This window comes from Sciurus vulgaris (genome assembly GCF_902686455.1).
Source record: "Sciurus vulgaris genome assembly, chromosome: 7".
Classification (NCBI taxonomy): Eukaryota; Metazoa; Chordata; class Mammalia; order Rodentia; family Sciuridae; genus Sciurus; species Sciurus vulgaris.
This window is the reverse complement of record NC_136467.1, coordinates 79,039,215-79,067,058: the sequence shown is the minus strand read 5'-3', so window position 1 is coordinate 79,067,058 and position 27,844 is coordinate 79,039,215. Positions and strand designations below refer to the sequence as shown.

General features: G+C 38.9%; 1 protein-coding gene across 2 annotated transcripts in view; it reads left to right on the top strand.

Annotated features, from left to right (window-relative positions):
* The window catches only part of MRAP2 (melanocortin 2 receptor accessory protein 2), a 38,890-nt gene extending 16,165 nt beyond the window's left edge, over nucleotides 1–22,725 (top strand). Inside the window, exons 2-4 of one of the 2 annotated variants that reach the window (XM_079148061.1) lie at nucleotides 2,952–3,085; nucleotides 10,821–10,920; nucleotides 21,462–22,725. In XM_079148061.1, coding sequence (XP_079004187.1) covers nucleotides 2,959–3,085; nucleotides 10,821–10,920; nucleotides 21,462–21,855 — 621 coding nt within the window. In that variant the 5' untranslated portion in view covers nucleotides 2,952–2,958 and the 3' untranslated portion in view covers nucleotides 21,856–22,725. Of the gene's footprint in view, nucleotides 1–2,951; nucleotides 3,086–10,820; nucleotides 11,042–21,461 lie in introns of those variants that run through there. The other variant, XM_079148060.1, reaches the window with a different exon arrangement.
* The last annotated feature ends 5,119 nt before the right edge of the window (nucleotides 22,726–27,844 follow it).

The following is a 27,844-nucleotide window of genomic DNA, read 5'->3' as shown; positions in this document are numbered from 1 at the left end:
CCTAGTCAAAAACCAAGCAAAGGTACTTATTTTTATGGCTCTATTGCAGAAGTTGGCAATATTGTTCTATGAAAACCAGAAGGTAAATATTTTAGGCTTTTGGGTATATAGCATCTCAGTTGCAACTACTTTCCTCTGTTGTTGTAATGCTGAAGAAGCCATAGAACATACAAAAACAAACAGGTGGCTGTGTTATAATAAAACTTTATTTATGGACACTGATATTTGAATTTCATATAATTTTCTATGTCACAGATATTATCCTTCCAATTTTTTCAATCATTTAGAAATACAAACTTTCTTCCCTCATAGGCTGCACAAGATCACAAATAGTGGGCCACTTTTCCAGCCCTGATCTAAATGATGAGAGTGTGCAAGAAAGAGGAAAGAATTACAGTGGAGGTGATATGATGAACACTCAGGCCAGAGGGAATGTTATCAGCATCCTAGGCCTGAGTCCAATTCTGGGGTCCCAACAAATCAGCTCTGGCCACCTACCCCCCCCCAAAAAAAAAAAAAAAAAAAAGAAAAAGTAATGGTAAAGAGCAGGAAAAAGAGCTATACTGGGAAGACACGGAGATTAGAGTTTTAGTCCTCCTTTGGCTCCTTTTGGAAATACCAACATGAGCTCCAGATTGTATATACAGGTGCAGCGGGGTGGGGACCAGAAGTATGCACAGTCAAGCAGTCTTGGTCTGACTGGTCTGGTCAATCATTATTTCAGGGTTGGTAAGGCAGGGTCTTGTCTGTGATTAGAAAGTTGCTATTTCCTGGGTGGTAGTTTTGACTTATCACAAGATGTTTATCATCAGACCTATTATTCCTAGAATCCAAGGTGACTGACTCAGCAATGAGGCAGATGCGAGATGAAGATTAGAGATATCAAGTTTTTTACATTTTCAGGCTCAAGTGAAAGGTAGCATCTAAGTTCTCCTTACAGGAACAGCCTGTGTACAGGTGGCAGAAAACATGAGGTACTTGATAAACTACAATGAAAGCATTATAATTTGATAAGATATGAGGAAGAATGACTCAAAGTAAGAGGAGACCATGTTATGACATTTTAGGATTTTGGACTTTGTCCATAGGGTCATGAGAAGCCATTAAAAGTAGCAAACAAAAGAGTGACAAGGACAATTTATCTTTTTAAAATAGCATATCACTTGCTGAGGAGTGGAGAATGGATTCCAGGGATTGGTAAGAGTGGAAACAGAAAAATTACTTAGGAGACTGAGGAGTGGGCCTAGTGGGCAAGGATGGTGTCTCTTAGTGGCCATGGCCACAGCCACTTCCTGACAACAGTGTTTTTAGATAGTCATGGTCAGTTTTGCAGATGAGGAAAATGTGGCTGAGTGAGATTTGTCCATTGATGTAGCAAATGGAAGCAGAGCAAAGATGAAGAACCTGGTCTTCCGGCTTTAAATCCTGTGCCTTTTCCTATATAGCATGAGATTGTTAACACTTTCCTTTGAAGTGTTATCCTACTTCACTATTTATCTCTGAACTGTACAACTGAAGAGCTACTTCTCCTTTTGTCTCACAGTTCTCTGCTAGAGGAAGAACCCATAAATGAGGACAGTGCTTCTTAGGTTTGCATTGTTAATTTTCATTTCCTGAGGAAATTTATTTCATCACTGAGGGAAATAACTTCTTGTTCAAATATTTTAAAAGGCCAAGAGGAAACCATATTTTTGTGCTCATATTGAAAAGGCAACTGATTGCTTACCTAAAGTAAAGGTCAGCTTTCCTTGTAATTTGTGTGACTGTCTTTTCCAAACGAGAACACATTATTTTCTACCTTCAGAGGAGGGATTTGTTTGGCTGAGGCCTTCGAGTCATGCTCAAATTCCTGACAGTCATGCATCTTAGGACCAGAGCTCCCGGTCCTTTGAACAATATGATGTTGAATGATTAGAATCTTTTTATTATGTAGGTTCCAGGTCTGGGATTGGGGAAGAAGGGATCAGGGTGGAGATGATTTTGCCTTACCTGTCTTGGGGGTTGTGCCTAAAGAGGGCCGTGGGTAACTGACCCATGGTGAGCTCTTGCAGGGTGGATCACTGTTCAATGAATCTTGGTTTCATTCAGATTTTCCCTTACATTACTGTTATTTGTCCATTTGTCTCTTTCCCCATTGTAAAGGAAGGTCTGTGGGTCCTGGTGTCTGTCTCAGGCATATCTGCCCACCCTACAATGGACATTCTTGCACACAGCAGCTATTCAAACACAGTACTTAGACACATGTAGTGTTAACTTGTCACTTTTGGAGTCCTGGATACCCAGTTCAACATGTTTCAAAGAAGTCAAATTTTCTAGTCCCAAATAATCACAGTTAACAAGGAAGATATTTGGAATATTCTGGAAATTTGGCAAACCTTAGGAGTGAGCAATGGATAAGAGGGAGCCCTCCACTGGCGGTCTTACCCTATTGTGCAAATTTTGTGGTCCATTTCTCCTTGCTACACCTTTTCACTCCATTTCATTAGACTGTGCATCTTTCTTGCTGCATAGTAGGTGCTCAATAGAGACACACTGAGCTAGTTTATTTGGGACACTGGTTTTGTTTATCTTCTGTAGGCTCTTTACATACTCATGCTGGCATAGGTGGGGGGCTGAAGTTGTAAGCTCAGATCTTCATATACTCTCGCTCCTGCCTCTTTTTCCTACATAAAGTTATTGAACATTAGTTACATGCCAGTCAAGTTCACACACAAAAAAAGACATAGTGTCTGATTTCAAGTATATTCTAGACTATTGAAGAATTAAGAGGAAATATATCCTCATGGTAGGAGGTATAGGCAGCCTGTGAGAACCTTTGCGTAACTAACTGGGTAGGACTTCCTTGAGCCTTTTACCCCTGAACTCCTGAGTGTGGTCAAGAGTAATTAGGGTAACTGTGCAGTTGTGAGTGCATTAACGAGTTCTCCACTTGCCTTTCTTCATTTGTGCAGTGTGGAGATGTCTGCCCAGAGGTTAATTTCTAACAGAACCTCCCAGCAATCTGCATCTAATTCTGATTACACCTGGGAATATGAGTATTATGAGATTGGACCAGTTTCTTTTGAAGGACTGAAGGCTCACAAATGTAAGTCTTATGCAATTCCCCCTTGTATGCAAATATATATTTGTCTTAACCTGTGAAATCCCCATTCATTACTTTTCCTGAACATTCTGTCTTGTGGAACTCTGTCTCCTACTTCTAAAACTTCACAAATACCCTTCCACACATGGGCTGATTGCTCAGGGATGGTATGACATGCAGGTCATGGAGATTCTGATTCATGAAGGACTTAAAATATTCCCTTAATTGGAGAATGTGAATCAGTGTCAATCTCAGACTGAGTTTCTTTTGTTTGTTTATTTGTTTGTTTGTTTTGGTATTTTCTATGCCAGCTCCCCTAAACTATGAATTTTTGAACTAACAAAAAGTGTGTGCAAAAATAGAATCTGGAAATATTAGTTGAAGAATTTTCTTTCGTAAATAGTCAAGGGCATCCTTTAAACCCAGTTGGTGTTTTGGATCTGTGGAGAGCAGTCTATGTGTGTTCATAATGACAGGCGAGAATAGCCTGCCATCATTCCCAGCTTAATGCTGCAGGTATGAGCTGTGTTTCATGTTATTGGGGCAATTAATGATCCAGCCAGCACAAAGTAAGGAAAGGTAATTCTGTGAAAGTTTACTAGTCAACTCCCACCATAACCAGTGCTGACTAGTCAGTGTGAAGCATCCTGTTTTGTTAAATGGAGTTGGCATAATAGGTAGGAACTGCTGCCCACTCCCAGGTCCTGTTGGGTAGCTTCATAAATATCCCTGGGATGCTCAGTTGCTTCAGGTTGCATAGCACTGCAAGAATTTTAGGTTCTTAACTGGTCCAGACTCATGGGACACACTAGGAAACATAAGAGAGATTAGAATCAGAGATGCAAATGTAGCAAAAGAAATGTTGTCCTTGCTCACTTATTTCCTGACCATTTCCCCTCTCACCTATTTTGGCATTTGTGATTGCTCACACCCATTTGCTATTCCCATTTAATGCAAGGAGGTCTTTTTATCTTTCTTCCTCAAGCAAATATCATTAACTAAATCATATATACATTTCCCCTAGAAATAATTCAGTACTTTCACTCATTTCTTTATTGACATTTGTTCAGTATTTATGGGACAGGGAAGTACACAAACCCCTTAGGATATGCTGACATTAATTATCTGATGATGACTCTTATGGTCTCTGCGTGAAACCACCTTCAAAGATTCATGTAGATTCTTTAATCTGTTGTTTTTCTGGGATAAACCTTTAGATAAGGACACTTAATTGTTAGGTATTATAGTAGAAATCTAAATGACTGGACAAATTGCCACATAGTTCCCTATGATGTGAACTTCTACCTGAACTTTATTTTTGTGTCAGTTTGCTCCTCTTTCTCTTAGTCCATGGGGCACAGATGACAGGCCTGCTGCTATAATTTTGGTTGGCACATTTCCAGAGACAACTTAAAATCTTTTTTGAGCATAGTCTTTTCATTCTAGAAATGTTTATAGCTTGAAAAATGTCCTGTAAAATGTAGGCAGAGCTCTGACACATTACATGCTTACTTTATTAACTATACCATTAATGAGGATTGTTTTTGTTTCAACATTCACATCATGAAAATACAAGAATGCCCAAGTGAGTCCTTACTCTTCTGAGATGTAAGAGATCTAATTAAAGTAAAGACTGTTAATGTCAAAAACCTGAACGCATGAGACAGAGAGAAGAATGGAAAATAAACCCTCCCCCAGATGTATAGGACAGGGAGAAGATTCAGTCAACTATTGGAATGTATGCACTGCTACATACAGTAGCTTCCCCTTTAAGAAGTTATGATTCTGACCTTCAAGTGTGACACATTGTTTTGCTGAACAAAATATAAAACTAGTTAGGTAAAAAGAACAGAAGGGGAACATTTCAAGGAAAAGCACTTTTTAAGGCTAAGAATGACCTTAACAGTTATCTTCATTTCCTCTACCTATACCTTGCTTTGCAAATAGGTACATCTTTAGTTAGACTAAGTTCATTTGCTTACTGCATTAAGATTCCTACTTTCAAAGAAACTTTCTTCTGAGCAACAATCTCTAAAGGTCATTGTGAAGTCTCCTTTTGCTCTCAGGTTTTGTTGTTGTTATTGTTTGTTCTGTTTGTTTATTTTTGCAGTGCTAGGGATGGAACCCAAGGCCTTGCACATGCTGGGCAAGTGCTCTACTACTGAGCTACACCCCCAGCTCACCTGCCCTGAGTTTTGAATCTGGTGTTAAACCTTACAATGAATCAGAGGTGGGCATGTATCTGACATGGGCATGTGTCAGCAAAGTGGAAATCTGTTCTTTAATCTCTTCAGCATGTACTGAGCATGTATTATATATAGCACTATACAAGAGGGATATAAGAGGGAACTGAAAAGGGACAAAAATACCTCCTCTTACAGAGCTCCCAGTCAAGTGAGAGAGACAAACAATAGATAACCTAAACTATTGGATGGTGACAAAAAAAGGACAAGAATGGAGAAAGGTATGTGAAGTGTGGAGGTAGTGTAAGATAGTGTGGAAGATCCTAGCAAGAAGGAGAGATTTGAGAAGACTTGAAGGAAGTGTGAGACTGAACTATGAAACATCTGAAGGAAGAACTTTCCAGAAAAGTCTCCATGGCCGGAGTGAACTGGAATATACAAGAAACAATGAGGTGGCCAGTATGATGCCAGGGGAGTACAAAAGAGGGAGCACAGCAGGAGACAGAGTCTGAGAGGTGAGGGGGACCAGGGCATGGACCTAAGTGGTCATGCTAAGAACTTTGGCTTTTACTCTGAGAAATCATTTGAGGGTCTGAAGCAGAGGAATGGCATCTGGCTTAGGTTTCAATAGACTCACTCTGCAACCAGGGAGCAAAAGGGATGAGATTAGAAGCAGGGATCAGTCAAGAGGCTATTGCCATAGTCTAGACAGCTGGCGCTGGTGACTTGACCAGGGTGCAGGCAGTATACTGGTGAGAAATGCATAAATTCTGGATATTTGAAGAAGATAGATCTGATAGAATTTGTCAGTGGATTGCCAATGAGTGTAAGAGAGTCAAGAATGCTATAAAGATTTGTGATCAGAGTAAGTGGCAGGATGGAATTGCCCTTAACTGAGACAGGGGAGAGTAAGGCAGTTACAGGTTTCAAAGAGCAACTTCAGGATTTGAGGGTTGGACCTGTTAAATTAAGACACCTACAAGACATCCAAGAAGACATCCAGGGAGAAATGTGAGGTGAAGGTGTAAATTTAGTAATCATCAGCATAAAAAATGATATTCAAAGCAAAGGAACTGGGTGATAGAGTGGTTAAGTGGATAGAAAACTGATGGGGACCAGGCAGGGAGGTACACACCTGTAATCTCAGTGGCTCGGGAGGCTGAGGCAAGAGGATTTTGAGTTCAAAAAGAACCTCAGCCATTTAGCAATTTCCTAAGCAAATCCGTGAGACCCTGTCTCTAAATAAAATATAAAAAAAGACTGGGGATGTGGCTCAGTGGTTAAGTGCCCCTGCTGGTACCAAAAGAAAAAGAAAAAAAATGAAAGAAAACTGATGAGATCCGAGAGCCAACCTCCAGGGTTCACTAATGTTTAGAAGTTGGGAAGTTGAGAAGGAAGTAGCAAAAGAACCTGAGAAGAATGTGCAGAAAGAGATGAAAACTGGGCCGTTGTGGTTTGCTGGAAGCTAACTGAAGAAAGGGTTTTTCAAGGCTGAGATAATGGTCTCTATCAGATGCTGCCATTAGGTCACGCTGGTGGAGGGCTGAGGCACAGCCATTGGATTTACAACGTAGAAGCTACTGGCAATGATTTTAAAAGCAGTTTTAGTGCAGTGGTAGGAGCGAAAGGCTGATGGGGTCAGTTCAAGAGAAAAATGAGAATAGAAGAATGGGAAACAGTACAAAAACATAACACACAGACAGATCTCTCATGAGCTTGCTCTAAAGAGAGGGAGAGAAATGGATCATTGATGAAAGGTTTGGGTGAAACAGTGTATTGTTAGAGAGGCAGAAGCAAAATCCTATGAACCAATGAGTAGAAACCTATGTCTTCACAAATCCACCTTGCTGAAAACCGAATGGTACTCTTTAATTCTGAGCCATCAGTGGTAGGAAAATTCTATACATTTTTTCACCATATTCCAACTTGCAGATAATGGCAGATACACTCATGAATGAGTCAGCAGGAAGTCAGGTCTTCAGGGTGAGATGCAGAGCTCACACTTGCAAAGGCTTAGGAAAAAATGTGTCATTGGGATAAATGTGAGCACACCTCTGTTGGCTCCTTGTCTGGAATTCATCCCAAAACTGACCCTAACTCCTTAGGAACCAGAAGTGTATGAGGGAAGTGCTGGCTTTGATGTCCTGAACCCCTCTTTGAAATAGTATATTAACCCTTACTTTTCATAGAGCCACGAAATGGAAAGATCATAATTATTCCAAGGAGGTGGGAAAAGGAGACAGTGGGATGGGGTGATTGCTGTAATCTCACCAAAGGGTGGAGAAAAAAATCATGTCAGCTTTCAGTTCTCTTGTTTCATTCCATTTGTTAAAGGTGAGGTTAAGAGGAGGTATTTTATTTTACTTATTTTTAATTTTTAATTGGAATATTATAATTATACATAATAGTGGGATTCATTATGCCATATTTGTACATGCACATAACATAATTTGAGCAATCTCATTCTCCTTCCCTTTCCCTCCCCTCTTCCTTTCCCCATCTGCTGCTGTACTCTACTGATCTCTTTTCCATTATTATTATCATTATTATTATTATTATTAATGTATTATATGTGGGATTCATTGTGAATAAAGGGAAATATTTTATAATGACACATACCATTTGGAATTCTCCTAGGCAGTTTGTTCTGGCCTCTAACAGCAGTTAATCTCCTGGTAGCTCAGTGTCTATAGACAGCACAGGGTGTGGCAATTTGGCTTTGGTAGGACCCCTGAGAATGCATCTGCTGATTTCCTTAGCCACCTGACCTCATTGGACCCCCCACTCTAGGTACACCTTTGTTCTGACTTCTTAATAGGAAGGTGCTTTGTGAAAGACCAGCACCTTGCCTGAAACTTGGCACTGAAATAGAGTAAGAGAATTTGGGTGTTCCTGGGATAAGAGGAGGATCTCCAGTGTTCTTTGTAAGGAGGTCGGGGTGAGATAATGTCCTGGGACTGGGTCATGTGGCAGAGATTGAGGGTGAGGGAAATTAGTGGAAATAATTTGAAGAAGCAGAATTTTGTTTGAAGGGGAATGTGAATAAGCAGAGGTACTTCAAAAATTCTGTCTAGGGAAACGTGGATGTCACATTATTATGGAAATATTTGCAAAGGCTATTGAATTACAGAAATTCCCAAAATTTAACCATGACCCTCCTTTTCCCCACTCTGCAAACCCCTGCCGTACCCTCTGACTTCTCTGAGAACTTTGAGGGCCCCCCTTGTCCCAGTGCTGCTTTTTGATTGGTTCCCTGGGGCACAGAGGGGAGGGATAGGGAGAGACTGGACCAGGTTAAATGCACCTGCTTCTCCACCTCTCCCTTGGCTTAGGGAAATGGAAGCCTGCTGGAGATTAGTGCACCATTCGCAGCAGTGTGAAATGGTGCACCAGTGGATATATCTTCTTAGTGACGGATTTGAGAAATGTCAATCACCAAGACAAGACTAAATTATAAATTGAGAGCTTCAATATAACATTGGTGTATAATTTTAGAATTTTCTTTTTCTTTGCAGCAGTTGATAAAGTACACAGTATAGAAACATTATCTGTATGGTACTTCTACACAATTCATGCCCAGACAACCAAGATTTTATTGTTCTATGTTATTGCCCTTGAGTACATGGAGTACATGTGTTTTTGGTACTTGTCCTGATGTCCTGTTCTACGCCTCATTTCCATTATATCAAAAGGCAAAGTCTAAAGAAATTGTTATTTCTGTGGCACTTACAGTTAGGACTCTAGGAATAATATATTTGTTTGTATCTAGAGTGCTAAAGAAACTTGGTTAACATCTAGGCAGTAGAAATGTAGAAGGAAGGTGTGAATTCTGTGGAGTAAATTGTTAATCTGATTTGTTTCACTTTAGAAGAAATGCTAAATGTACATAATTAGAATGATTCATTGTATTTTAGTATTTAACATATAACTCCAATAATTTTTTTTAAAAAATGCTAATCATTCTCACTCTATTCCCACACAGGTAAACTCCTTAGTATAGATCATAAAATGCAGAATGACCCAGACATGGTGGTGCATGCTTGTAATCCCAGCAACTCGGGAGGCTGAGGTCGAAGGATCACAAGTTCAAAGCCAGCTTCAGCAACTTAGTGAAGCCCTAAGCAACTTAGCAAGACCCTGTCTCAAAAAATAAATAAATAAATAAAAATAAAAAATAAAAAGAAGGCTGGGGATGTGACTCAGTGTTTAAGCATCCCTGGGTTCAATCTCTAGTACCAAAAAAAGAAAGGAATAAAGAAAAAGAAAATGCAGCATGACTCAACTCTGTTGCTTTTCAGATTTGAGACCCTAGTGTGTATGTGCCAAGCTCTGTAGACAATCTGGTCTAATCACTGTGTCCCCAAAATATGTACAGATGTTCTTTGACTTATGATGTGGTTACATCCTGATTAACCCACCATAAATTGAAAATATTGTAGGTGAGAGAGTATAATACAGATATTGCTAGCCTGGGAAAAGATCAAAATTCAATAGATCCTAGTGCTGAGTTCATAGTGCTTTCACATCATCATGAAGTTGAAAAATTCTGAGTCAGGGACTGTCTCTATTTGTGACTATGATTCAAGATAGAAACAAGGAAAGGCCTGTTTAGAGAACAATGTATTAGAGAACAATAAAACATATTCTGGGCTTCAAAGGAGGCAGAAAGCCCATCAGGTAGGGAAGTAAGTTGAGGCTTTACGAAGCAGGTGACATCAAGAGTGGACTTTAAAGGATAGGTAGACTTTCATCAGCTCCAGGGAGGCAAAAGTTGTTCCATAGGTAGTGGTAACAAACTCTATAGGTGTGGATGTGAGCAGCTGTGGCCAAAAGCTAAGGTAAATAAAGTGGCACAATGTGTCTTAGCCTGATTGGAAAGAAAATAGGATTTAATTGGGGTAACCTGGGAAAAAGGATGAGAATTCCAATGGTAGCCAGCACCTGTAGGATAGATACCTTGTCCAATGCCAGACATGGTATGAAGTGCTCTACACAGGGAAGCTCAATCTGGAAGAGTGGGCTGGGTCTACTTTTGTTGAAGGTCCTTTCTAAAAGAGCTGGATCGTCAGAGCTGTGCTGAAGCAGATTGTACAGAGATGAAGCACTTGTGAAGACAGAAAGCAGGGAGAACACTCAGGAGTCTGGATGTTGTTCTTTGCAAGAAACGATGGGGACCTGAATTATTCTAGCATGAATATATGTGAAAACACAATTGGGTGGCCTGGAATCCATTCATTTTAAACTCTGTATAGCAATCTCTGCAAACACATGTATTTTCTAATTCAAGACAGTAAAGTAGAATCTAGATGATTTATCTTTTGTCCTGGGTTCTTCACTGAGATGTGGAAACTGAGCATCCAGAGGCCTAAGTCTTCACATTATCCAAGATAGAAACCTGGAGGCCACAGCTTCTTTCTCTTTTGTGTTCTGCAATAAGATTGTTGACTTCCTGTCATGTTTCATGGACTGAGGCATCTCTGTAAAGCTTGTATTCCTCAACTGTTTATGTTTTAAACTCCTGTGAAATACTAATCCCAGTGTTAACTATCTTGCAGATTCCATCGTGATTGGATTTTGGGTTGGCCTTGCAGTCTTTGTGATTTTCATGTTTTTCGTGCTGACCTTGCTGACCAAGACAGGTGCCCCACACCAAGAGTAAGTCTGTGATGTCTGTTACACTCTGGAGGGACCTAAAGAAGCAGAATCTAGTACCACACTGGGGTTGCTACCAGGGGATGGAGGAAGTAGCAGTCTAAGGACTTGCTACCTGGACCAGGTACTATGAGGCGGGATACCACTTTCCTCCTGGCTTGTGGCCTCTGCCCCCTCCTTTGCATTCTTGCCATTGCTCTTTGTTGACTGAACACAACCAATAGCGAGAGGCTTCTTCAGAGGCCAGTTTCGCAGAGCACAGAGAAGGATGATGAAGAGAGTAGAGGAAGACCTGGGAGAGTGAATGGAAGAAATTTCACACAAATTCTGACATGTTTGTATTTGGTGTCTCTATTTCTCACTGCCCAGCAGCTGCACTCTTGCATGATTGTGTCTTGTCACACAGTCTTTGGCAAGTTGTTTATTTCTTCAAACTGCACCAGAACTAAAACAAATGCCAGGGCAAAGGGAACAATTCTGCCTAACTCTCAGCTATCCCCAGACAGCAGGGGTTGGAAAAATCCTTTACACACAAATGTTTTAAATGAAAGGAAAATACCATTTTGTTGAAGTATAAGAAGACATATGGCTGAGAACCTCTTATCAGAAAGACACAAACTTTCCCTTTTCTCTATATCTTCAAAAATATCTGCATTGACTTTTTATTGTATTGGTCCAGGGAATTTGAAAATAGGGTGTGGTTTGCAAGAGTTATAAGAAAAACAGAACAAACTCGGGTTAGGGCACATCTTACAGAGTGGTCAGGGAATAGCAATACCTTATTATCTTTCTTCTCCTCAGAGGGACAGATGGATTTTTGCAGGATTATTGAGATGGACTAGTGTGACATAGGAGGGAGATGACTTTACACGGATAGAATTTGACTTTCTGTGGGGATTAATTTTATGTGTATATTCTAGATAGTTCTGCGAAAGTATTTTTTAGATGAGGTTAAAATCTAAATCAGTACGTTCTCAGTTAAGCAGGTTACCATCCATAATATGCATGTACCTCATCTACCCAGTTGAAGGCCTTAACAGAAAGAGGCTGATCTCTCCAAACAAGAAACTTCCATCAAACTGGAAACTGCTGCTCTTTGCAGGGATTCCAGCCTGCTGGCCTACTCTGCAGGTTTAGACTAGCCAGCCTCCATAATCACATGAGTCACTTCCTTGAAGTAAATCTCTTTGTAGACATACATCTAGTTGGTTCGGTTTTTCTGGAGAAGCCTGACCAGTCCACTTCTGTAAGTGAACTCTGGGTAGTTAAGTCTTGCATTTTTCACACTTTCAGTTGGAAGTTCAGTTTTCCCACTAGATGATTTCTTTTCAGTTGCAGTTCTGAGAGATAGTCACAGAACGGGGCTCCCTGTAATTCTCCATGCTTATAACAAGACCAAAGAGAAACTTTTTTTTACTTAAAAAAAAAAATGATGGATCAGCCCTCAGGGCCACACTTTAAATGCTTCTGCACAGAGTTTGAGGCAGTGTAAGATAAGGCATTGGGAGGGAATGTGTAATGGGCCAGGCTAGGTTATGAGAGAGTGGCAGCTCCTGTAATCATAATATAACACAACCAAGGTTTATTCTTCCTCAAACCACTTGGCTGCCAGGGTTGGAAAGGAGCAGATAGAAGCTTCTCCACCTACCGCTGTAACATCTCCACCCTCAGCCTCCTGGGTTGCTGTTCTTTGGCCTGCAGGTGGCACACACCCCTTCCTCTCGCTGCTCATCATTGGTTGAAATTAGCCACACACCTGACTGCCCCTGTAAGGGTGGTCTTGTTGTGTGATCTAAAGAGAAGAGAATCAGGTATCTGGGACCATGAGGAAAGGAGATCTCAGAGTGAAGAAGAAGAAAAAAAGCTCTTAAGCTCTTATCTGGATTCTTTATGGACCAGAGAGGATAAAGAACCAGTTTGCCTGCTTTTCGGCTGAGGAGTCATTTACTCTGAACTCTGAATGCTGTCTTGTTAGAGCATTATAGCTCCATTATCATAAATCTGCCAGGTAGAGAGTGATGGGAAAGGCCTGGATTACATTTTGATATGGAATATTTTGGAATTCTTAAAAATTTATCAAGTCTCAACCATTGCATATCTCAAATCCCCTCCTTTTGTAGCCTTTGCAAGTGCCCCTCATCCAGGTGTGGGTGTTTTTCATTTAGGGGTGAGAACAGGATTGCTCCTGACCTCGTAAAAATGGGAATCAGATTTTATCTCAAGTTGTCATTTACTTGAATACAGTACTCCCTTAAAGGATGGTTGTATTCAACTAGAGCTAATGGAAGGAAAATGTCAGTGGTCAAAATCTTTGACAATGGCCTTGGCCCTCAGACTGGCTGGTAAAGTGCATGTGTAGTGAGTGGTTTCCTGGGAAATCCTGTCATCCCAAGATGTCTACCACTGTGAACAGGTAGAAAGTCTGATAACTATATACCTGGTTCAATCTGTAAATCTTTGTTTGGAAGTTACTTTTAATTCCCCCAAGAGGTATTTACTGAGTGCACAGTTACAGCTTACTCATGCTGTGCCAAGGGTAGTTCTAAGGTGGTAGAATCTTCCCTGTTCCATATAGACTGACTTCTCCCTGGTAAGTTAGCACTCCATGAAAGCAACCAAAAGGCCTTTCTACACAACAGTTTATTCAGCATGTTTTTTCTTAGGGCTTATGACATAGCCTAAAGCACTAAATACAGGCTTTGGCCCCTTAAAGGTTGATAGTTATTATTATTTCTCAAAGAAAGTGTTACTCCTAGTAGTTCTTTTACTTGTATGTCTTTAAAAGTCCCCTAGAAGTGACTGCTGGAAATACCAGATGCCCCAAGACTGATTTGTATTTGCTTTTCATGAGTGGATGGGGACAGTCCTCAAAATGCAAAGGCTTAGCATTAGCAGCAAGCACTTCATCCATTAACACCTTTATAAATCTGGTCAATCCATAGGGGAATAACTCAGAACATTACCTGGGTTGTACCTCTGCAGATGGGGAGTAGGAGTAGTCTATTCTCCTGACTTTACTGGTATTTCCATCACAGAAAGACAAACTGAGGGGTTGCTGTGCTTTTCATAGAAGTCAGGGCTTTGGGCAAACCTACATAGCTTTTGAATTCACGATCTTTCCTAAAACACTCATTGAAGTCTAAGTACTGCAAGGTCCTTTGAGGAATACAAAGATGAGCATAATATGCATATCACTATATAGGAGAGAAAAGATCATATACATAGCTCTGACTCAAGACAGAAAAGGAGACATCCTGTGAGAGAAGGTAAGGAAAGCATGGTAGGAACACAGAGGATGGACAGATTCCTTCCTGTTGAGAAATCAGACTCTCCATGTGTGGCAGTGGCTTTTGGAGTTCAGCTGTGAAGAAGGAATTTAAGGAATGGACTGGCCTATTAGGTAGAAGGATAGCGTAAGCATAAGCAGAGGCACACCCAGGGCAGTCAGGTCCCATGTGACTGGACTTTAGGGTTGGCTAGAGACTGGTACAAGAAGACACTGGAAGGTGATACAAGAGTGGGAGGTCGGAAATATCAGCCAAAGAGATTGGGAGTCAATGAAACTTAGTGTGTGGGAAAGTGGGCCATGGGGCATCATGGCAATCATTTTGTGGACATTGGAGGACTGGATGGATCTTCCTGTGAGTTACTCTCTGTTCAGATTCAGAAAATTCTACATGTGCAGAGAATACATAGTGCAGCCCATGGTGAGAAGAAAAGGTCAAGAGTCAGGCAGTGTGAACAGTCTTTGTTCTGCTTGGGGTAGCTCAGTGATCTTGCAGTCAGTAAGTTAAGTACAAATTGAACATGAGGAGTACAAATTCACAAAACAAAACAGTGAGAAAAATGGGTTCAGGTTTCCATTGAAATAAACAGCAGTGGTTTTTAAACCTTAGGAAGACACAGAACTTCCTGTGAACATAGTTGCTAGATCTTAATTTCACGATGACACAATATAGAATGGGTATGAACCTAGCAAAAGTAAAGTTATTGACATTCTTAGTCTAAATTTTCTGAGAAATATTGTTCATATACTTTTCTTTTTATTATGAAAAATAGTGGAATTTATTATGGTGTATTTACACATGCACTTAATGTAATTCGATCAATCTCCTTTCCCAGTACTTCTCTTTTCCCTTCCCTCTTTTTTCCCACTAATTTGCTTGCTCTACTCTGCTGATCTCCCTTCTATTATTATTATATTATATTATTATTTTAATTAGTGCATTATAATTAGATGCAAATGCAAGATTCATTTTGGCATATTTATACATGGATCTAACATAATTTGGTAGATTTAATTCTCCATAACTTCCCTATGCCCTACTTATCCTATCTCTTTTCTCTACTCTGTTGATCTACTTTCTATTTTCCTGAGATCCCCCTTTTTTCTCTTTAGTTTCCACAAATGAGAGAGAATATTTGACCCTTGACTTTCTGAGTGTAGCTTATTTCTCTTAGAATAATATTCTCCAGTTCCATTCATTTACTAGCAAATAACATATTTTCATTCTTCCTTATTGTTGATTAAAAGTCCATTGCATATATGTGTGTGTGTGTGGGTATGTGTGTGTGTGTGTATCACATTTTCTTTTTCCATTTATCTGTTAATGGGCATCTGGGATTGTTCCATAACTTGCCTATTGAGAATTATGCTACTATAAACACTGATACACATGCATCAGTGTAGTATGCTGACATTAGTTCTATTGGATAAATACTAAGGATTAGGATAGCTGGGTCATATGGTGGTTCCATTCCGAGTTTTTTGAGGAATAAACATACTGCTTTCCAAAGTAGTTATACTAATTTTTGTAGTTCCACCAAGAATGTGTAACTGTACCTTTTTCCCGACATCCTAACCAATTGTTATTTGTATACTTGATGATTGCCATTCTAACTGGACAGATGAAATCTCGGTATAGTTTTTGTTTGCATTTCCCTGATTGCTGAGCAAGTTGAACACTTTCCATGTATCTAGTGACCATTTGTATTTCTTCTTTTGAGAAGTGACTGTTTAGATCAATTGCCCATTTATTGACTGGGTTATTTGATTTTCTGCCACTTTTTAAATTCTTTATATATTCTGGACATTAGTCCCCCATTGGAAGAATAGCTGTCAAAGTTCTTCTCTCATTCTGTTATTGCTCTATTCATGCTTTTAATTATTTTCTCTGCTGTACAAAAGTTGTTTAATTTGATACCCTCCCACTTATTGATTCTTGGTTTTATTTCTTGAGCTTTAGGAGTTTTATTAAGGAAGTTGATGTCTGTACCGTGATGTTGGGAGTGTTGACTGTATGTTTTCTTCTAATAGTTGCAATATTTCTGGTCTAATTGCTAGGTCTTTGACCACTTAGAGTTGTTTTTCAGGGTGAGGGAGATCTAGTTTCATTCTTCTACTTAAAGCTATCCAGTTTTCCCAGCACCATTGTTAAAAAGTCTATCTTTTCTCCAGTGTATGTTTTTGGCACCTCTGTGATGGATCGATGATTTTATATATGTGTATTTGTCTCTGTATCATCTGTTGCATTGGACTTCATGTCTGTTTTTATGCCAATACCATGCTGTTTTTGTTACTATAGTTCTGTAGTATAATTTGAGACTATATTACAATGGTTCCAACATTGCTCTTATTGCTCAGGATGGCTTTGACTATGCTGTGTCTTTTGTTCTTCCACATAAATTTTAAGACTCTTTTTTTCTAGTTCTGTGAAGAATGTCATTGATGTTTTGATGAGGGTTGCTTTGAATCTATAGATCACTTTTGGCAATACTTCATATTCTTTTCTTAATTGTAGTTATAACATGATATCAATTGCTAATTCAGTCAGTGTCTCCACATTTCTTATTCTTATTCATATCATGGGCTCTGGAGTGCACAGTTGGAGTCAACCATCTCCACATAGGCTCATCTGCTACTGTTTTTAAACCTGTGCATGCCCTTGAATTTATTTCCAACCCCATAGAAACTGTAGAAGAGGTGTCCTTCCAAGGCAAGCATTGATTAACTTTTAAGATATCTTCATGACTGATGCATTCAGTTATTCATTTAACAAAAGTGTATAGAGTAATTACTATATGCCTATTGTTGTCCTGGGTACTTGCAACATAAGTAAGAAACACAGTGCCTGCCCTCAAGAATTCACGAACTTAATAAGGGTGACAGAAAAGTAAAGAAATGAGTGTAATACAGAGTGAGAAGATGCAGAGAAACAGACTAACCTAGATTGGGAGAATCAGGGAAGGCTTCCCACAGGAGATGACACCATAGATCATTCATGAAGGGCCAAGAGGAATTAGGCATATGGGTCCCAGTTCTAGTAATGGCAGAAGCGCTTGTAGAATAATCTTGAAGATACCAATTATAAAATATGGACAAAATATAAAAAGTAATCATAGAGAGGTTTTTAAAAATGAACACAAACAGATCAAAATGGAAGAGTTTTCAGCTGTTGAAAGAAGGCAACTGATTTAGCTTACATCCATACTTAAATGATTTTCTACCTAAAACTTTTCAATTCTCAAGCATGGTCTCCCCATACACTTAGATGTTCTCTAATATACCTTTGTAAAGTTTTGAAATTTTCAATGTACAGGTCGTGAACATATTTTGTTAAATTCATTCCTAAGTGTTCTATTTTTTAATGCCATTGTGAATGGAATTTTTTTCATTTTCTTGTGTTTGTTAATAGCATGTAGAAATAAAATGATTTTTGTATAAGGTCAATTGAAAGGAAAATATTTTTAAACTACTGGATAAACAGGTGCAGGCACAATGTATTAGTACAAGGGGAAAAGATGAATCTTGACCCTGATTTCATCATGGTTTATGTCCCCAAAGTAAAAGATCCTAGAACCATGCTAATAGAACTTTCTACAGTGATGAGAGTGTTTTCAGTGCTGTCCAGTTAGGAGGTCAGTGGCCACTTGTAAACATTGAGTAGCTGCAGTGTGAATAATATGACTGAGGAACTAAATTTTGAGTTGTATTTAATTTTAATTAGTCACATAGGTAGTGGATACTGTATTGCACAGCACAGTTGTAGAAAACATAGAACATCCTTGTGACTTTAGGATAGGCAGTTAGTTCTTAGAGAAGATATAAAAGCACTAAATATAAAAAAGAAATTGATAAACTGCACTTAGTTGAAATTTAGAACTCTTCAAAAGAACCCTTTGAGAAAATGAAAATGCAAAGTCACAGATTAAGAGAAAATGTTTTCAGTGTGTATATCTAACAAAGAATTTGTATTCAGAATATATTACAAAACTTTTACAAGTCAATAATAAAAAAAAATCCAAAAGATATGTGGGCAAAAGATATGTGCAGACACATCAGAAATCAGTTGGTTTTATCATACATCAGAGACATGCATGTTTCAATTACAATGAGATATCATTTCATTTCCTTTAGAATGACTAACATTAAAAAGACTAACAACGTCAAGAGTTGGCAGGAATGGAGAACAATGGTAATTTTATACATTGCAGTGGGAATCTAAAATGTAACAACTACTTTAAAAAACTGTAGTTTTTGTAAAGTTAAGCATGCATCTACTATGTGGCTCAGTAATTCTACTCTTAGGTATTTATTCAAGAGCAATAAAAACATATATTCTTGAAGATACTTTCCAATAGCATGCATGATGGCTTTATTCACAACTGCTTCAAGCTGGAAATTACCTAAATGCCCTTTAGTGGAGAATGCATAAACAGATGGTAGTATTTTTATGCAGTAGAATACTCTCAGCAGGACAAAGCACAGATTGTTGTCACATGCAACCTGAATGGATCTTAGAAACATTACATTGAGCAAAGGAATTCAGGCACAAAAGACTATACATTCTATTATTCCATTTATATGAAGTTCAAAAATAGGCGACAAAATTAATCAATAGAGTAGAAATCAGAATATTGTTACCTAAAAGGGTGTAAATTGAATGTAAGGAAAATTTCTAGATAAAGGAAATAAACATTCTATGTCTTGATTGGGGTAGTGTTTACACGTGTGTATTCATTAATAAAAACTCATTGAATTTTAATGGATACTTGAGATAGTGGGTAAATTTTACCCAGAGATGGTGTATAACTGAATTGAATAGTGAATAGTAACTGAATTGAACCAAGTGGTGTCCATGATCAGAGTTTTTCTACATACAGTAGTCTCCTTATCTGTGGGGTATGGATTTCACTAAATTTTGGATAATACTGAATGCTGTGTGTACTGTTTTTCCTATACATACATACCTACAATAGAGTTTTATTTATAAAAGCATAGATTAACAACAATAATAGTAAAATAGAACAATTATAACACTATACTGTAATGAAAGTCATTTGGAAGTGTGTGTTCTCCCTCGCTCTTCTTCAGCTGCCTCAGCACAGGTAGTATTCACAGCATGGACACACTGGACAAAGGAATGATCATGTCCTTCAGAGCAGGGCTGTGTGAGACTTCATCATGCTACTTAGATGACATTTTACAACTTATGGATTGTTTATTTCCGGAAATTTCCATCAATATTTTCAGATCACAGGTAACTGAAACCATAGAAGGTGAATTTGCAGATGAGAGGAAACTAATACCTCCTCTAGTTTATCAGTTAATGAAAAAAAGAGAAGGAAGATGTATTGATTATTTAATACTTGCCACACTAAAGGTATAGAGGTGAACTTTTCTCTGTTCTCAGGGGAGGAATCAGACACATTGCACTGTTGTGACAACATGAAATCCTTGAGACAACGCTGGAGGGCATGTGTGGCCACGGGGGCATTGTGGTCCTTCAGCAAGGATGGCTTGTGGGCCAGTTCTTAGTTTTGAGAATTGCTTGTATAAGGAAGGGCTGCTTTGCACAGTGGGCTTCTGGGTCTACTCAAATGCTCAGCTAGTGCCCTGGTCAGGCAGAAAAGTATTTCTCAGAGCTGCTTGGCCCCTGAATCTGGAAATAGTGTGGGCCTCGGCAGTCTTAATTACACACTTTCTAAATGCTTTAAGCCCCTCTGTCCTGGATGACATTTTAGCTTATTAAACACTGACTGGCACACTCATCCCCTTTCTCAAACATCTTTTAAACCCAAGGAAGTGACAATTGAAGGAACAGTCATTTATAGAAAGACAAAGAAGACAACTTAAATTTGCATTAAAGCATGCACTCATAGTCTAAAGTGAATTCTAAGTACAGGAAACAGTGGATGTGGTCCACATTTGTGGACCACAGTGGATGTGACACATTTGTTTAGTTTAGCAGGCAATTGAATTTGTTAACCAGGCTTGTTACTAACAAAACAATCCAACAAACAAATAAAAAAAACAACCACCATCACTCACAGGCTTCTGGGTAAAATTCCTTGCTTGATGTTACCTAGGCAATCATATTAGCAGGTGGAGCTATATAAAAATACCTCAGCTGCTGGATTGCAAAGCTTCCAGGTTTGCTGACAATCTGAAATTTAGGTGGTTCTTGATAATTTGGAGGTTAGTGATAGATATGAGATTTTCCAGACCTGTAAATAGGATCCATGCTTCCATGCCCTGTAAGAATTTGATCATAAGCACTTTTTCTTGAGTTTGGGGATGGGAAGGAAGCATTTAAGAACTAGTATCTCTGAGAAGATGACATACCTATTAAACACAGATGCCAGAGGCTGATTTTCATTCATTCTGTTCTGGATTTGAAAATGTGTGACATATCCTTCCAGAGTCATTTTATATTTGGAAAGGATAGTGATAAAGGAGAATAATATCAGGGATTTTAGTGTATGCTCTTTCTTTCACAGACTTGTGGGACTAATTGAGAGTTATTTAATTTATTTATTTACTCACTGCATGACCATTGACTACTAATTTCTTCCACACTAAATGAAATCAGGAATCAGGCATTTGAGTTTTACTTGCACTCATATCACTAACTAGTTATACACCTCAAGTGGTCAATTTGATAGCTCCTTACCTTAGTTTATACCCATTTGCAAAATGGGTATAACAATTCTTGTCCTAAGTGACCACGTTGGTCAGTTTTGAGAATCAAGTGAGATAAATGGATATTATTGTGTTTTGACAAATGTTAAATGCTCCCTATCAGGGAGTATTGTTGTTCAGGCAGCATGATGTAGGCTCGTGGCTCAAAACTTTAGTACAGTGATGATCCTTGGGGATTCTGTGAAATACTTTACTTCACATATCTGCAGAGATCCTGAGAATCTGATTCAGGGATTTGTATTCTAAGAAGCACTTCAACTAAGTCTGATGTGGAGATTAAATAATCCCATGGGATACACTGGTATATTAGGGGATTCCCCAGTGAGCTGTTTGTCTTCGAGGTGGTCCAGGGACTTTTCATCTTGAGGCTTTCGTCTTGGGTTTATTTGTATATGTTCAAAAGAGATGTTTGTCATTTCTGATGTTTGTGTGTGTGTCCTTAAAGGGACATAAGTAGGTAGTTGGTGGAAATACGCTGGCATGTCCTACACATAGAAAACCATGATCCTGCAGGTGAATGAACTACAGCATAAGCAATCTTTTATTTTCATTTTCTATACAGCAATGCAGAGTCTTCAGAGAAAAGATTCAGAATGAACAGCTTTGTGTCAGACTTTGGGAAACCTCTGGAGCCAGACAAGGTGTTTTCTCGCCAGGGCAATGATGAGTCGAGGTCTCTCTTTCACTGCTACATCAATGAAGTGGAACACTTGGGCAGGGCCAAAGCCTGTCACCAGACCACAGCCATCGACAGCGGGTTCCAACTCCGGGAAGCCATCCAAAGCAGCAGGCAGCCAGAGGAAGAGCTCAATAGGCTCATGAAGTTTGACATCCCCAACTTTGTGAACACAGACCAGAGCTCCTCCTTTGGGGAAGATGATCTTCTGATTTCAGAACCACCTATTGTTCTAGAAAATAAGCCAGTTGCCCACACTTCCCACAAAAACCTAGATTAACACATGCTCTGTGTCTTTCTGAGAATGTGGGTTCCGTCTTTATATAGCAAGCTGTCCCTATCCACCAAAAGTGTGTGTGTGTGTGTGTGTGTGAGAGAGAGAGAGAGAGAGAGCCCTCAGAAGAGAGCTGATGTTTTGTTTTTTAACACATATGGGAATTTTTTGGATTAACATGTTTATTTTATGTTATCTCATTTCCTTGCTGAAAAATTTGGTCAGATGCTCACATTGGCACTCCTGAGCGAGGGTTAATACACTGCTTAACCCTGCTTTCTAATCTGACTCTTCCACCATTGCTCTCCCTTTATCAAATTGCTTTACTTCTCTGGGCTGCCACATTTTTAGTGGTCAGGTGATGTGTCTGGAGTAGATGATCTATCCCAGCTCTAATAGTCTGTGAACTTATGGTTTTGCATCCAAGACAAGCTGAGATATGCATAAAGCAATATAAACTCGGCACTCCTATCTCTTGTAAGGTCCTCAAGTCTCTGTACCTTTCAGTCAATCCTTAACTAAGTCATGCTTTAGTAGGAGACCTTTACCAGGATGTCAGGAGACTCACAGTGACCGCCAACCTGTCTGCTGGGTTGTGCTAAAACAGTTCTTCTGAGATTCTCCAACCACCCCCATGCTTAAAAGTGGGGATAGATCTGTTCCCCTTGGAATGAGTGCCAACTCATGGGTCCTCATATGACATTTCTGTCCCAAAGAAATTCAAGGAAGTTGTCAGCTGAGTGAGTGGAATACCTTTTTTGTGTCTGTGTTGTTGTATCTACTGTCACACACTGCTGTACCATTGGCTTCAGAACACCACCACCACAACTCTACCTATGTGTGTGTGTGTGTACATATAGTACACACATATAGATATATGTAGTACATATAGATATAGTGTACATATAGATATATGTATCTATACACACATACACAATTTTCAATATCCTCTGTTACTTGACAGATGTGTAAGTGACAATCATCTGGCTTTGAGCTGATATATTCAGGGTATTGTATGTTTGTCCATACCACACAGATACCCAGGGTGGCCTGGATTATGTTAACATGAGGGAAACAGTTAATTTCATGAAGGAATCAAATCAGCCACTAGCATTAGAAACATCAGTTGTATGCATGGCCAACTACTAATCACTTAGTGCATTTTCCTTGTGAATTTGTTCACCACCTGTTTTGTTTAAGCTACAGAATAAATGCATATGACTGCACAGGAATCTTCTCTGGTTCTTTATTTTTACACATCCAGTTTTTTATGTCCTTAAAAACTATTCCACATCTGTAATGCCTCTTCTTGGAGTAGGCAATGCTGACTCATCCTGTGATTCGAGTAACCAGTCATGCATGAGATTTTATTTAGGAATTATTCCACCAAAATAAATCCCTTTCCCATAATGTCTTTTAAGAAAATAATATTCTTTAAGGCTCTATCACTAAACAGCAGAACAAAGCATGGAACATTTATTGTTATTAAATAAAATTTAACAAATTCTTACAAATAGATACTATTTCATGAATATTTTTATGCAAGAAAGCAAGAACAAGAATGCTGATTTTATTAATTTAGAATATGAATATTATTCATAATTTACTCAACAAAATATAAAACATGGGCTATTTATTATTAAGGTCGAATTTAATGTATCTTATTTAGAAGTATATTTATTAAAAGACTAAATGATATTCGAAAGTTGGAAAAACATTTTACCATCATTTTTATGAACTAAATGTTAAGAATTGTGAAGTGTCTAAAGTTTTACCCCCTTTATAAGTTACCCTGTCTCTGTATCATGGATACTTTCAGAAGACCCAAGACTTCTAGTCAGAGAGACCAAGCACTTTATTATAGCACAGCAGGCTGCATGCACTTCATATATATGTGGGTTTCAAGGTTTGTTTCCTAATGCTGTTGTGACAAATTCAGTGACTTCAGCAACACAAATGTATTCTGTTACAGTTATAGAGTACAGAAGTCTAAAGTAGTCTCAGTGGGCTAGTGTCAAAGGTTTAGCAAGGCTCTGTTCCATCTGGATGCTGTGTGGAAGAATTCATTTTCTTACATTTCTCAACTCCCAGAGGTTGCTCATACTCCTAGACTTATGCCCCATATCACTGTGACCTCTTCTGCCACTTAACATATCTGTCTCTGACTACCTCCCTTTTATGAGAACTCTGGTGATGACATTGGATTACCTAGGATAATCTCATTTCAAGATCTTTCACTTGATCACATCTGCAAAGTTCTAGAAACCAACATTCACATGAAGTGTCTATTGGTCTTCCTTTTGCCCCAGAGAGTCGTCTATTCCACATGCAAAATATATTCACCTCATCCCAACATACTCCAAAGTTTCAATCAATTATAGCATCAACTCAAAGTCTAATATGTTATCTGTATCTTATTAGCTAAAAATTCCCAAGTTTATTTATCTTAACCATCTAAGTCAGATGTTGATGAATCTTGGGTTTGAGCTGCCCCAGGGAAAAGTACTCTCCATCTGTGGACCTCTAAAACTAGAAAGAGTTATTTGCTCCCTAAATACAAGGGAAAGATGCCAGCTATAACTATTCCCATTCAAAAGAGAAAATGAAAGAGTCACCAGTCCCAAGATATTTCAAGTTCGACTGAGAAAATTCCATTGGGTTGACAGGCCTGGAGTCTCCTTTAGCTGTGGCTGCATCTTCTGTGCCTGCAGCTCTGCTCTTGGAATCATTCTTTCTTTTTGTTGAAGGGTAGTACATGTTTATAGTTGAGTAGTTTTACCAGTCTGTTTCCCGCATGTAGAATTTGGGGAGTCTGATTGCCTTCCTTTGCTTTTTTCCCTTTCAGTTCAAGTTGGCAGTGTTAGCTGGTATAACATTTTCAAGAACATTGTGGGTCTCCTGAATATATCACAGGAATTCATTCCAATAGATGAGAGGCTCTTCCACAGATTGTTCCTGATAACCTTATCTCTGTTAGTTTTTTCTCAGAAAGATGAAGAAGGATCATGAATCACACTCCTAATCTTTTCTAAGAGCCCTTTGTGTGATCAAATAGTCTACCTTTTTTTATTCCTTTCAAGATTCTAGCAAAAGTTGTCATACCTTTCATTTTCTCTCCATAGCATTCACTCCCTGAGAGTGAATTTTTAAATTTTAGTGTCTTTTGTGATCTGAATAGTCTGAGAATTTCCCAAATCATTAAGCCCTGGTTCCTTTTCATTTCATAGTTCTTCCCTCAATTTATCTATTTTATCTTTCATTTTACTATAAGCAGCAAGAAAAAGAAATCTAAGACTTTGCTTAGAAATCTCCTTAGCTAAATATCTCAAGTTCATTGTTTATGGATTTTGTTTTCCTCTTATTAACTGCAAGGCACAATCTCCTAAGATCTCTGCCACTATGTAAGAAAGATTCCCCTTTCCTCTAGTCTCCAATAACATGTCCCTCATTTCCATCTGAACTTTCACCTGTAGTACTTTTAAAGTCTGTATTTGTACCAATGGTCTTCTCATGATATAAGTGCTTCATGAGACATGTTTCTTTTTTTCCTATCATTTCCTTCTGAGTCCTCACTGAGTCATTAGCATCCATACCGCTATTGACAGTCTGCTTAAGGTAATCTAGGCAGTTTCTGTCGTGGTATCTTAAAACACTTCCAAATACAACCCTGAGATTAACCAACTTCATGTTTTAGCAAGGGCTGCAACAAATCTGCTTGAACTTTGCCCCTAAAGGAGACATATTTTTAATACTAGATAGCAAGCAAACCTGCTTTCTTCTCTAGAGGAAAACACAATCACCGTCTTCTAAGATCATTCTCTCTCCAAACATCATTGAGTAGACAATTGAGACAAAAGCTTTCGGTGTTTCTTCTATATGAAATATAGAAACTGATAGTTCCCTGGAGAACTGTCTCCCAAACCTACAATGACCGAAGAGTATATTGTATAAGTCATCTGGAATTTGTAGAAAAAGACAACTTTGAAGAAATCTCAAAAATAATTAGGGTGATTTTAAACATTCCTGAATTTATCTTTCAAGGATGCATAACACCTCAGGTTAAATTCAATGGACTTTTTCCCCCTTTCGATAACTAAGACTGACAGAACAAATACTATGTATATGAAATATTTTATTACTACTGGAATAATCTTATTGTCAGGACAATAATCCATCATGCCACCCAGAAATGGTGCATGGTAGAAATATAAAAACTTTATGTAGGCCAGGCTCTTAAGGGAGGTGACCTGAGCCAGCCCATAATCAGAGGTAGAAAGTCATTAGCCTCTGCTGATTCTTGAGGCAGACACGTTTGGGATATAAAGAACATATTTTTTTTTTTTTTTTCCCTAAAAGTTGGTACTTTTGAATAAATTTTGTGGCAACTTTTGATTCCAGGCTGAGAGCAAGGCATGGCAAGTTCATTTTGAAACTAAATAGCTGGTGAGAGAACTCCAGAGAAATATGCCCAATTTTGGGGTTACATATTTACATTTCAAGGGAAAACAAGTTCTAGGATCTGGGAAGGCATCTCTCATAGAGTTCAGATGTACTGGGAAAAGATGTATTTACATTTCCAGAATCCTTTCCACTCTGTTGTCTATGAGCAAAGGTTTTTCTTTCTCCTTTTCTGCATCTTCCTCCTGTATGTAAGCAGAGAATCTACTTTTCTCACCTAGGTTACAGATTTTATATGCTTAGGAGACTGTCCTAGTTTGCATTGTTACTTCAGGGGTTAGAACTGGCCCTGGGGGAACTATGTAATTATGGTTTGCTTTTTAAATGAATGAGAACCTGATCTGACCCATATTGCCTTGGGTGTGCATTCATAATAAAATTAATAACAATTGATATTAAAACTTCAACACAGTGTTAGACTTGATTTCAGAAACATCTCTTTGGACAGCAGAATAGAGCCAAGTGTAAGTGCAAGGGAGTTTGTATACAGGTCTGTCTGAATCGTACCCATGGAGCCTAAGAACTCCCACAATGAGATTGGAAGCGCCAGTCTTTGGCTTCAAGCAAAATGATGAGGATGAATTATATTAAAAATAGATAAGTAGAAAGGCAATTACTATAGAAAGAGTCCCTTAGGTCAAGTCCCACAAAAACACAGACTGAGATGAAGATTCTTATTGAAGTGATTTACTGGAAGGGGAGGGATGGCAGCAGCTCAGGCTGATCAAGCTAGCAAGAACATCATCTCAACTGGAGATAAGACTCATTCTGATCTCATAGGAAGCTCTGCTGCACAAATTGCATGACAGAGTCATACCCCTCTTGTGGCAGGCATGACCTTTTTATCATTGTAAGATAGCTTCATCTTTGACCAAGGACAATTCTTGAGAGAAGGGAGCATTGACCAACATCACCAATAGTTGGGAATGGGTGCTGACTCATAAAGGAAGGGGGCACCCATTACCAACCATAATGGGCAATGTTTTTTAGGCACTCATCTGCCTTTGCACTAAGTTAATCTTTGTAAGCCTTCTATAAGAATCCTCAACATAGAAATCTCCATGATTCTTTTCCAGTATAAGTTATTTCTTGTTTTAATCAGCATTTTTGCTACTGTGACTGAAAGATCTGACTGGAATAATTGTAGAAGAGAAAAGTTTATTGAGGGCTCATGGTTTCAGAGGCCTCAGTCCATTGACGGCAGGGTTCATTCTGTGGGGTTTGAGATAAGGTTGAATATCATGTTGGAAGAGCATGTTGGAGGGAAGCAGCTCACATGATGATCAGGCAGCAGAGAGAGACTCTACTTACCAGATACAAAATATATACCCCAAAGCCATGCCCCAATGCCCACCTCCTCTAGCCACACCCTTCCCACCTTCAGTTACCACTCAGTTAATCTCCATCAGGGAATTAATTCACTGACTGAATTAAGGCTCTCACAACCCAATAATTTCTTCTCTGAACCTTCTTGCATCATCCCACATGTGAGCTTTTGGGAGACACCTCCCGTGCAAACCATAGCACTTCTCTACTC